This window comes from Ambystoma mexicanum, chromosome 5q, assembly GCF_040938575.1.
Source record: "Ambystoma mexicanum isolate Mex_15411 chromosome 5q, UKY_AmexF1_1, whole genome shotgun sequence".
In the NCBI taxonomy this organism is placed as follows: domain Eukaryota; kingdom Metazoa; phylum Chordata; class Amphibia; order Caudata; family Ambystomatidae; genus Ambystoma; species Ambystoma mexicanum.
The window spans coordinates 119177425-119190476 of record NC_090933.1 but is presented as its reverse complement, the minus strand read 5'-3'; the positions used below and the strand labels follow the sequence as shown (position 1 = coordinate 119190476).

Sequence of the window (13052 nt, the reverse complement as noted above, 5' to 3'; positions counted from 1 at the left end):
CAACATTGTGTACAGTATTTCTGTGTATCCTGGGCTTCAAAACTGCAAAGACAATATTTTAAATGGGCCACACGTTTTTTAAAGGTAAAAAAATAGTGTTGCCTCTGTTTAATCTTCTGGCAGATGTGCACATCACAACTCTCATTTAATTTTCTTTATATTTTCTTAAACTAGGCAGTTTCCGATTTTGTGAATAGCCTCCATCAAGACTACCGAAACAGGAACTGTCATCCCAACATAAAGAGCAACCTACAAACCTTTCACAGCAGCACATCAGCACAATATAGTTTCAATGGCATTCTACCAACAAGCATGCTTACCTTGGAGTCCTGTCTGAATTATACTTTGCTATCAATCAGGAGCCATCACATAGACTGGCACCCCTTGGGGGGTCCAAACTATCCTAATACATATATATCTGGTGATCCTACCCTCCTATGCTCCCTAATTGGCACACACACCTAGCGATCTTGCAGCGCCAGCCCCAGTGTTGGTATGGCCGCCCCCACCCACGTTTGAATTAAGATGTGTTTTTTAGGTGCTCATGTTAAATCTTCTGTTAAGCACTCAATCGCCATTTACCTGGTCGGTTGCCGCTGAGAAGATGTGTACAGGTGTGTTAATAGGGCAGGCTTTAAAGTACAAATAGCAAAGAGTTAAGGTTTGTGCAGAGCATGAGGTTTTCTTTGAACCGACATCTTTACTGTTGCATAGACAAGGCGAGTGTATTAAAAAAGCCTTTCTAACCTTCTTTCTTCTCCGGGCTGGAGGGGTTTTAAGGAATAAAAGATGTGGTGATTTCAACTGGCATGGGGAATATCATGCCAGACTACCCATGAAAAAGGTACAGTAGGGCACATTGTGTAATAGGGCTGATGTGCAATTCTGACAGATCTGGGGTATGTTCTACGTACCAAGAGAATGTGTTTCCACAACTTATCCCCTCTACCTGCCATAATTTATAGTATTTTGAATTAGGCCAAGTATCATAACATTGTGGATATGATCCATAGAGCCATTACAACCTGTGCATGCTTCAGCATACCATTTTGAGAAAATTGAACCCCTCGAATTTCATGTGATTCGAGGTCCCACAGACTTCTGAACTTTTAGGTGAACCAAACAAGCAGGTTTGGAAGCTGTCATCCAAGCAGGGTCGTGTGGCGCATACCACACTTGCCTATCTAGGCCAAGACAGCTACCCACAAGGCCTTGCAGGATTCTTTCTACTCTTCTCCCAAGCACCCGGCTGGAAATGTACAACATATGTGTATTATTTCAAGCACGGGGAGGCTGGCAAACAGAACAAATATGTTGTTCTGTTTCTAGTAAGAGCAGACAAGGCTCCCACTGAAAGACAAGAAAAACCTGTACTTTTTCGAGCTTATGCTAGAAATTGAAACATTGCGTTTTCTTTGTGTATGAAGTAGTTGACTATTTAAGTAATGCGGGACTAAAGAAGGGGGGGAGAAACCATGAGTTGAGCTAAGGGCAGCGGGAGAAGAGAGGATTGTCCTGGTTAGTCCGGCTCCCGAGTGACTATTCTCAGGTTACACTTTTTTAAAGTGCGACCTGAGAATATGTGTGGGACACTTTGGGGTAGTCTGAGCCTCACTTTACATTTGCTTGTAGCCACTAGGCTTTATTTCTCTATCTTTCTCAATAAAATTTGCATTGTCTCTGCATCTGTCCCTGTCTCAAGCAAAAGTTGAATTGAATTTAGCTGCACTTGCATCTAACCTACGTGTAACTACTGGATTCGACACTGGCAGCCTGCGCTGCACCTGCATTTTACCTATTTATAACGGTTCCATGTAATTTCATCGCGGGATGTAACAACAATGGGTTTTTCTCCGTGGATATTTCAACAATATTTTTTTCATAATTTATTTTTGGGGGGTCCACCCTACCCCCACCCCCTTTAATTATTTAACTATTCCCGAACAACCACACCCCATCTATATATTTTTTTAACCCGCCTACAAAATTCGATGAGTTTTCAAGTTGAAATAACAAAAGAGAAAAACCTGGCATCCTTTCATCCCACGATGAAAGGACTTTGTACCTTTGTAACTACTGTATTCGACACTGGCAGGTTGTGCTGCATTTCTATTTTACCTATTTGTAAATACTGAATTTGACACTGGCAGCCTGCGCTGCACTTACATTTGACCTATTTGTAACTACTGGATTTGACCCCTTGCAGCCTGCACTGTAGTTACATTTAACCTACGTGTAACAAATGGATTTGATCCCTTGCAACTTGCACTGGACTTGCATTTGACCTATTTGTAACTACTGGATGTGACCCTTTGAAGCCTGCGCTGCACTTGCATTTTACCTATTTGTAAATACTGAATTTGACACTGGCAGCCTGCAATGCTCTTGCATTATCCTACGTGTAACTACTGGATTTGACAATGGCGGCCTGCTCTGCACTTGCATTTGACCTATGTGTAACCACTGGATTCGACACTGTGAGCCTGCACTGCACTTGCATTTGACCTATTTGTAACTACTGGACTTGACACTGGCAGCGTGCGCTGCACTTGCATTTTACCTATTTGTAACTACTGGATTTGACACTAGCAGCCTGCACTGCACTTGCATTTAACATACTGTAACTACTGGAGTTGACACTTTGCAGCCTGCGCTGCACTTGCATTTAACATACTTGTAACTACTGGATTTGACTCACACTGTGCCTGGAATCCCTACTGTAACACTTACCTGTACTTTGGCATTGGCCCCGTACCATGAGGTGTAGCTCTGCCATAACCGTAACCTAAGCGCTAAGAGCAAGATGTAGGTAACAGCGCCCTGATACCTAAGGGTTTGGTGCGCTTTATAAATGTAAAAAATGTAACAAAAAAACAAAAATAACCTCTCTATCTCACTCTCTATTTCTTTCGGCTTTGAGGAGGCTGCTGTTCACATGGCCAGGCCCTGCCACTCAGTTAATCTGCCCACCACATGTGTTCACACGTTCTAGGCAGCTACTTCAGGACTCCATGCCAGCTCCAGGCAGACAGCTTTGAGAAAGCTGCAGGTACATGACTAGGCCCTGCCACTCAGTTGCTTTGCCCACCACCTGTTTTTGTGCCTTCCAGGCAGCTATTCCAGGGCAGCTCCAGGCAGACAACTTAGGAGGAGGCTGCTGGTCACGTGACCATTCCCTGCCAATAAGCTACTCTACCCACCAACTGTTTTCATGCCTTCTTGTCAGCTACTTAAGTACTCAAGGCAGACAGTTTTGAGGAGACTTTCTGGTCACATGATATGCCAACCCTTCCTTTCCTGGGAGTCTGAAGTGAAGGGCAGACCAAGAAAGGGCAATTGCTGTTTGGACCTGTTCAGACAGGGAGGACGCAGGACTGCCTGCTCCTCTAATATCAGGTAAACACCCTCAAATATGTCTTTCACCTATCTCCCAACAGCCCATCCCTACCATTACCACTCATCGACAACCACGCTGCTCACAAGCAACATCATGGACACCGCATTGCAGCAATCTCACTCATATTACCATGGACCCCATCAGCACTCCATCATCAACAACTACAAAAAAACTCACCAATGTCCCTCAGCAACCAAACATGCAGCAGACTTTGCCAACCTCATCCCCACACATGACTTGAGTACCATCTTCATTATTAAGACCTGGTGGACATCAACCTCCACCTACTTCCTAGATGTCCTCATCCCTAATGGCTACATAATTCTACAATGAGAATGTGCAAACAAGATCGGCGGGCGGCCTCACGATACAAGGCATCAAGGCCATGAACCCAACTAGACGTCGCCACCATTTGCTCTTTCGAACAGACACATTCACTTTTCACCTTATCTACAGACCACCCAAGCCCAACACCTTTTTCATCGAAGACTTCACATACTTGGGCGCCCATAAAATCTTTGTCTGAGACTTCAACATCCCTGGCAAAAAGGCTGCTAAGTCAATGAAAGAAGATCTCCACTGCCTACTCAACACTCTGGACCTCACACAGCACACCCAACTAACAGGAAAGGTAATATCCTCAACCTCATCATCATTGACCTGCACACCATCCATCACAACTTGCCAATCTCGATCAACTGGTTGGACCATCTGGCACTTCCCTTTGACATTAGTCACACCTCACCAGTCAAGAAAAACCATCAGAAAATCTGCAAACAAGCGTTCAAATCATTTAAGAACTTCCCAGTGGAGGGTCTCAATGTAGACCTCGACAAACTCCACTTCACAGGGACTGACTTACCTCAGAGGAACCAGAACTGCGACTCACTCGTCCATGAACTCAAGTCCTTCCACAAAACCGATATCCACCACCATGCGTAAGTGAAAGAACACACTGTCAAGCATAAACCTTCTGCACCCTGGTACACTCAAAAACTCAACTTCAACAACCGAAACACCAGAAAACAAGAGAAGACATGGAGAGAATCCTGCATCGCATCCAAACTCACCTTGCTCAAGGAACTCTTTGCTGCATGCGTGACTGATCATGCGTGACTGATCACCACTGCAAAGGACAACTACTACCAAGAAACCGTAGCCAAGGTCAACAATGAAAGCAGAGCAATCTTCAAACCCAGCAAGCACGTTATGAATCCTCTGCCTGACCCACCCATACTGCACACCATCGAGAAATCAACTGCCATCAACTCTTTCTTCGTCAATAAGATCAGCATGATCCACCAACACAGACACGAACACTACAACTGACAGCACAATACACATCCCATCTTGCAAAACCACAACTACCTTGACAACTTTCAAGACACTCACCGTGTAGAACCTCACTTACAGTCTGGCATCCCTCAAGTCCACATTTTATGCAGACGACATCCCCCTGCCTCTGTATTCAAGACACTTCCGACTGAAGCACTCCTCCCTTACCTGACAATCATCAACAACTCCCTAACTCAATGCACCTTCCCCTCTACCCTCAAGACCGGACACATCCTCCCACTTCTTAAGAAACCAACACTGAACCATGACAACCTCAGCAACTACCATCTCATCACATATCTTCCCTTCCTAGGTAAAGTCCTTCAGAAAGCAGTAGCCACGCAACTCCTCCAACACATCAAAGTCAACAACCTCCTTCAGTCATAACTATCTGGCTTCAGACCCACATGCACAACTGAAACCACTACCATTAAAGTGATCAACAATGACCTTAAAATCCTTGATGATGGCCATTATTATTATTATTATTATTATTATTATTATTATTATTACTATTATAATTATTATTATTGTATTTATTGAGTGCTGACGTAGCTTTGAGAAGCAACAGAGCACTTTACAGAGGTTTACAACAGTACAGATGAATAACGGAGTGCTTTTCGGAGGTAACAACAGAACAGATATATAGCAGAGGGTAGGATATAGATGGGCACAGAGGAGGGGAACAACTGCCCGGGGTTGTGGTGAGGAGAGGGATGGGTGTCGTCTAGCAAGTCAGGTTGTATAGGGGTGATGTGATGGCCTAGGAGTTCAGGAGAAGAGACTCCTTGAAGGGGTGGGTCTTGAGTTCTTTTATGAATTGTAGGAGCATGGGGGCGAGTCTGATGCCGACAGGGAGGAGGTTCCATTGTCTTGGGGCATAGGCAGAGAAGGCTTGCTTTCTGGTCCTTTCCTGTTTGCAGCAGCGGATTCCAAGTCTGCACATTTCCTGGCTTCTGGTAGTGTGCTGTCCACTGGAGATTCTGAGTTTCTCCACAAGGTAGCTGGGTGACTTGAGGGTGACTGCCTTATAGATGATGCAACAAGATTGCATTAAGTACTGCCATTCTTGTCTCCTGGTTCTCCTTGATCTCTCAGCAGCATTTCACATAGTAGACCACCAGACACTCACCAACAATCTACATCGCTGTATGGGGATCAGCAAGATCGTCCTCAGCTGTTTCAAATCGTACCTTGCTAATCAACACCAATTTGTACAAATGGACTCCTCTAGATCTCTAACTCTACTCATCTCCTATGGAGGCCCACGAGAATCAATCCTCTCCCCAGTGATCTTGAATCTCTACATAGAATTGGTTGGAACTCTCCTCGCTCCACACAACATCCACATCCACCAATATGCAGATGACACACACCTCTACCTCAAGATATCCTCCATCGAAGACATCCACAGGCCCAAGGCCTGCCTCTCATTGATCCAGACATGGTTGTCCAGTGATTACCTGAAGCTCAACTCCTGAAAGACTGAATTCTGAATTCCTACTGCTAACCAACAACAGCGCACACCTGGACATCCAGACCTGGCTCTCTGCTATGCACCTCCAGGATTCACACCCCAGCTGGCCACCTGCACCAAATCCCTGCGGTTTGACATTGAGAGACACCCTTTCTTCAAACAGCACATAGCAAGGAAAACACAAATGGCTTGGTATCCACTTTTCTCCTGTGGAAAATGAAGCCTTTCATCCTAGAACACAACTTCAGATCTTGGGAGGCCTTTCTGGGACTACCCTGGCTCCCCTGGGAGGTGGCCTACATGCTGCAGCATGACTCATCAACCCGTATTATCTTCAAATCCTGCTGCATCATCTACAAGGCTTTCACACTGAAGTTCAAAATCTACCTCATGGAGAAACTCAGCATCTCTGGAGACCAACCGTGCACCAGAAGTAAGGACGTATACACACTTGAACTCAGCCGCTGAAGGCAGGACAATACCAGAAGACAGGCCTTCTCTGTCTGCGCCCCAAGACTATGAAACCTCCTCCCATCAATGTCTGACCCATCCCCTAGCTTCTACAGTTCAGGAAGGAGCTCAAGACCCTCCTCTTCAAGGAATGGTTCCTCCTTAACTCATAGGTCCATACACCATCCACTCCCCACCATACCTGTGACTGGGTGATCTGATACCCACTGTTTCCCCCCTGTTTACTTGTAGACCCATTGCTGACAATTGCCCTCCCTAACCTTTTGTTAGATCACCATTCTTTTGTTCTCTGCTCCCTAACCTTGTTCTTGCCCCTTTGATTGTAAATCGCTCTGTTGCTTCCCGGGGCTAGGTTCATGCTCAATAAATACCCTATAAATAATAATAATAATTTCTTTCTAATCCCTCTCTTTCTTGTCTCTCTTACATATAATACTCAGTTGGCCCTCACCATGAACCCCTGCAGTAGCAGCCATACTATCTAGTACTTTGTCAATTTATGAATTAGTGCCCAAATAAATTAATAGCATTTCATGATATCAGTAAATCATGTTATGTATTTATTTTTTCATATTTTTAAAGCGCACAACAGCCCGTGGGCATCGTGGCGCTGTTACAGACGTGAACAAGCTTGCTGGTTACATTGGAGAGGAGGATGGTTACATGGAAATGTGCATTTATAGATCAGATTGTAGAGAGGAGGATGATTACATGGAAATTTACATTTATAGAGCAGATTGTAGAGACACAGGAATAGAGATAAGGAACATCTTGAGGAATGAGGTGAAGTGGAAGGGTGTATGTTGAGGAGAGGGTTAGGTAAATAAGATAGTTTTAAGTGATTTGCGAAAGGCAAGCAGGGATGGTTCTGCTCTGAGTGTGTTGGAAAGGGCGTTCCAGAGTTTGGGTGCAATGTGGGGGAAGCCAATGCCACCGGCTTTGGCCCTTCTGATGGTGGCTATGCAGAGTTGGTTCGTGTGATGGCTCCTTTTGGGTCGGTCTGAGGAGTTCTTGACTAAGGTTTCGGATAAGTAAGTAGGTGCAGTGAGGTTAATGCATTTATGAGTAATAGTGAGGATTTTGAAGTTGATTCTTTCCCTAACTGGGAGCCAGTGTGCATTTCGTCTTGCTTGGGATACATGGTCGTATCTAGGAATGTGCAGTGCGGCTCGGAGTGCATTATTTTGCACTATTTGGAGTTTGCATAGGTTTTTGGTTGAGGTGCCTGCTAAGAGGGCATTACAGTAATCTAGCCTCGCTCCTATGGTGGCCCTAGCAATGGAGAGGCTGTTTTGGGAAGTTAGGAATGGTTTTATGGCATAGATGAGTTTAGTGGTGAGCGCGGAAGCGGAGGAGATGGCGCTGACCTGTTTAATCATTGAGAGTGTGGTGTCTAAATAGACTCCTAGAGTCTTTACAGATGCGGAAACTGGTATGTTCGTGTTGTCAATGGGGAAGTGGGAGTATTCAGGGCCGAGTTTTGCTAGAATTTCCTTGGGGGCTAGGATGATGATCTCGGTTTTTTCACCGTTTAGGCAGAGGCCATTGGTGGCCATCCATGCTTGAATGGTAGCATATATTTGGAGGAGGGCTTCTGTGTCTTGGGAGTAGTCGCCAGTGAGGGGAGGAGGACTTGGGTGTCGTCGGCATAGTTGGTGTATGCTATGCCGAGTGCATCCAACAAGTCAAAGAGCGGTTTGGTAAACAGATTATAAAGGGTGGGTGCAGTGCAGGATCCCGGAGGGACTCCGCAGTTGATGGTCTCAGGGGCAGCGTTGGCCAGATCTGAGTACACTTTCATGGCCCTTCCTTTTAGGAAGGAAGTAATCCAGGTGGTGGCCTTGTGCGAAAAGTGTGCTGCGTTAGAAAGGTGGGAGGTGAGGATGTTTTGGTCAACCAGATGAAACGCGGCGGAGAGATCGAGGAGGAGCAGTAGTGCAGGTTTGTCACTGTCCATTAGTTTGGTTATTTGGTTCTTTAAGTCTAGAAGGACGGTTTCTGTGCCATGACCCTTGCGGAAGCCTGATTGTCTTCTGCCAAGGATGGCGTTGGTTTCCAGAAATTGTTGGATCTGATTATGGGCGGCTTTGTCTAAGATTCTGAGGAGGAAGGGGACAGTAGTGATAGGGCGGTAATTATTGGGTGATGAGGGGTGAAGGGAGGGCTTTTTTAGTAGTGGATGAACCCATGCCTCTTTTAGGCTTTGTGGTACGATGCCTGTTGAGAACGAGGAGTTAATGAATGCAGTAATGATTGGAACCAGTGAGTCTGCGCATTCTTTGATGATGTAAGGAGGGCATATGTCCCCTTTGCATGTGTAGGGTTTGATTTTTTTGAGCAGGTCAGTGACTTCCATCTCCGGACATCTCTAAAAGTGAAGAGGGGTGTTTGAAGGCGAGGATTGTGCGGGAAGGGTGTAGGGGGGTGTTTTTATTGGGAAGGGCCTTGCGCTGAGATGCTATTTTCTCTTGGAGTGTTTTAACTTTGGTGAGGACGGCAGTCTGAATGCTGGAGCACCAGGCTTCGTCCTTAACGATTTCATCTGGGCTGGAAATAGGTGAGGTGAGCTCTTTGAAGATGGAGAAGATTTCTCTGGATTTGGAGCTGGTGTTAGAGATTCTTTGATTATAAGATTCTGATTTGGCTTTAATGATGGCTTTTTTATAGGTGGAAGAGACATCTTTGAATTCGCTGAGGGAGGATTGATTGGGCGCAGATTGCCACTTGGTGAGGGCTTTACGTTTCTTAGTACGGAGGGCCCATAGTTCTTCTGAGGATCAAAAGTTGAATGCATAGATTTCTTTTCTTTTTTTTCTTCTAGAGGTGCTATCGCTTCAATGGCTTGGGTGAGGACATGGGCATAGGTGTTGGCAAGAGAGGTAGGGTCATTGCTGAATGGAGGTTTAAGTTCGGGGATATTGAGAAAAGGGGCAAGGTTGGATTTGGTGAGTTTTTTTTAACTTCTAATTTTAGCTGGTGGGGCATGAGTGAGGGTCTTGTGGGGGGCAGAGGTGTGAATAGAGAATTGTATATAGTGGTAATCAGTTGAAGGGAGGGGTAAGATGTCGGTGACGGAAGATGAGCAGTTATGGTTGGCGATCCAGTCGATGGTTCTGCCTTTACAGTGCGTGGGGGCTGAGATTTTATGTTCGAACCCTAGGTGGGTGAGTTCTTTGGCCAGGGATGCGGTTGCTTTATCCTTAGGGTCGAGTAGACCTAAGTTAAGGTCACCGAGTAAGTTGAGCTCTTGAGGTTGTTGCCTATGATTTGCAGGAGTTTCTTTTGGTAGTCGGGGTGAGAACCTGGTGGCCTGTAAGTGATTATGAGGTTTATAGTACAATTGGGAGAGTGTGCAAGTTTGGCTGTGAGGAGGTCAGCATTGTTTTCCCTTTGATGATTGCCAGTTCTAATGGAGAGGGTGTTTTTGTGGATAATGGCTACGCCTCCGCCTTTAGTGGTTTTGCAGTCCTGCCTCAGGATGGTGTATCCTTGGGGGAGGGCGAGGGCGATGGAAGGGCTGGAGGCTTCATGGAGCCAGGTTTCGGTTATGGCTAGTAAGTCCAATTTGTTGGAGGTGATAAGGTCATTGATTTAAATGGCATGTACAGGGCTTGGGAAGGTCTGCACAGCAATCCAACAACCCTGGATGACTACTGAGCACATTTAAATATTTTAGAGTTGGGGAAACACAAAGCAAGATTTGTATGTAAAAGACAAAGAATTTAGGAGACACAAACAGTGAGAGGGACAACGACTTTTTTGTTAAATTCATAAGTCATTTAAAGCAAAGTAAATCACCTCATATTTATATAGTTCAAATGTCCTTTCATACATAAAATATTCCCTAATGGAAAGTACTGCAAGGTTTATTAATCCAACCCACGCCTGATGGCGTTATTAGATTGAAAGATTTCCATTGCTTCAGGGTTTTAAATGCAGCCTTCGCGGTGGGGGGGTGGGGTGTTTGAACCCTGCCCTCACTGAAGGGTCTGCTAGTAGATTTCCATTGTTTAAGAGCTTTGAATCCAGCCCTCGCCAGAGGGTCTGCTAGAACATTTACATTGTTTAAGAGATTTGAATCCAGGCCTCGTCACAGGGTCCACTACTAGATGTCCATTGTTTAAGAGCTTTGCATTCAGCCCTCACCAGAGGCTCTGCTAGTAGATTTTCATTGTTTAAGAGATTTGAATCCAGCCCTCGCCAGAGGGTCTGCTAGTAGATGTCCATTGTTTAAGAGATTTGAATCCAGCCCTCGCCAGAGGGTCTTCTACTAGATGTCCATTGTTTAAGAGCTTTGAATTCAGCCCTCGCCAGAGTGTCTGCTAGTAGATTTCCATTGCTTCAGGATTTTGTTCTTGCCCATAAGCACAGCTCAAAAACACCAGAGTTTGCAATTGCTTTCGAGGTGACAGCTCTGCGTGAGAAGGAATACTAAGCAGCAGAGGGTCCTGTGGTAACTTAAAGCCTGAAACCAGATCAATGTTGAGCATGGCATCAGACCAGAAAGCAGCCTGGAGGCTAAAAATCCAAAACATGCCAAGGTGGGTCCCTGGATTCTTTGAACAGCACCAGCAGAGGTCATCCTTAATGGTGACTAGTATACATTGAGGATAACTCTCTGTTGTGCGTAGCTTAAGTCAAGACATGTCTTTATACTTTGTAAGCTTGAACAGATACTAGATCAGGTGTGCTGTGCAATATGCAAGCCTAGTGGCTCTGATCATTTCTAATAGTAGGTAGCAAGCCTAACCTCCACTTCTTGAAGAGTCATTGGAACCTATACAAATATATAATAAAGCAATCTGGGCATTTATGCAATGAGGATCACGGCGTGCCTGCGACAGGGAAACATCAGCCATTTACACTTTTGCAATAAGAAGTGAAAAACAATGTGTTCACCTGGAGCTATCATGGTTTACACATTTGTTTATGCACTGCATAGTTCAAATGATGAACATTGAGATTTACACTTTAAGCAAACTGACCCACATTTTCTTTTTGGTGTTAACATTCTACACAACACAATTAAAACGGTGTATTTGTTAAATGGGTTCCACTGTTATGAGCTACAAAGAAATATAATGAGAAGATTTCTTACCACCTCCTTGAGGAATGCAGGGATAGGCTGCTTTGAAACAATTGCCATGCGCATCAGTCTGAGTTCTTCTAAATCCTCCCTTATGTATGAGTAGCCGTTATTATGTCGAAGGATTGCGACTTTATGATCCTCGTCCTCGTCCTAGTGAAAAGACATTGAGAAATTACATTAGGATTGAGCGTTTAGAGTGGAATGTTGTCAAGTCCTTGCCAGCCACTCTCAACCTCAAAACCACCCCATGCATCCCGCTGGCATGTATCTGGCGTGAACACGCATGCAAGCTTCTCCTTCAATGGTACTATGGAATGCATATGCTTGCTCGACCACTCACTGAGCAACAGTATTGGTCTCGGGAGGATAGCTCAGGGGCAACTTGATCGCCTTGGAAACAAGACGACAGGAGGACCACAGGTTCAATCCATGATCCGCTTAAAAACCTCTGGGTATGAAGCGCGTTATAAATAACCTATAATTCCGCAGCAGTATTTGTTATCACAACGCAGAGCATTTCTTTTAAAGTTGGCTCAAGGCAAATTTCACACTAGGTAGAGAAGAAAATAGGGGTTTGAAAGAAACGACCACCCCTCTTGCTTCCTGCCCTCAGGAAATGTTTAAACACATACAACAGACATTACCAACTCCTTTATTAGAAACTTGCTTATAAGAGTATATGAAAATACTCTAATGTCCATGCTGGTCGTAAAAATCAATAATGAAGCTCAAATTCAGCGACCAGTCCTGGTGGCCAGTTAGTATTATGCTTCCACCTTCTTTTGGTTTTCTTTCAGCACCTTATTTAATATTTAATATTAAACTGCCTTTCTCATAAATCCTGGATGAGTACATCAGCGTTCTAAATATTTGGACACTTCTAATATCAAATGGCCTGGTCCACCAATGCTGTCACTGGCAGTACCTATAGCCTCATTTCCTGTCTGGAGCACTTCCTATGTTTGTCTCTTTCAGCAGACGAGTGCTATCTTACTCCTCCCACTGTGTGTGTTATGCATACTGTATAAATGTTGACAGTTATCTGTTGACATTGTCATTATATCAGTTCTATGCAGGCTCAGGCCCATAAAGCCGAATTTACCATTGGCTGTTCACTGTATGGGCTCCTGCTTGTACTATTTTCCTTCCCGCTCTGAAGGTTTATTATTTTTCGGGCTGAAACCATGAAACCACAGCTCCTCTGCTATCTGCACACAGGATCATCACCCTGCAATACTGCCCGAAGTCACTTTGGCGGGGCCCCGCCCCTCGCTCATCCCATT

At 44.9% G+C, this 13052-nt stretch overlaps 1 protein-coding gene across 1 annotated transcript in view; it reads right to left on the bottom strand.

The window, feature by feature from the left end:
• Nucleotides 1-13052, bottom strand: part of LOC138497284 (uncharacterized) — a 901742-nt gene that overhangs the window by 614346 nt on the left and 274344 nt on the right. Inside the window, exon 6 of the mRNA XM_069620635.1 lies at nt 11779-11919. Coding sequence (XP_069476736.1) covers nt 11779-11919 — 141 coding nt within the window. The remainder of the gene's footprint in view (nt 1-11778; nt 11920-13052) is intronic.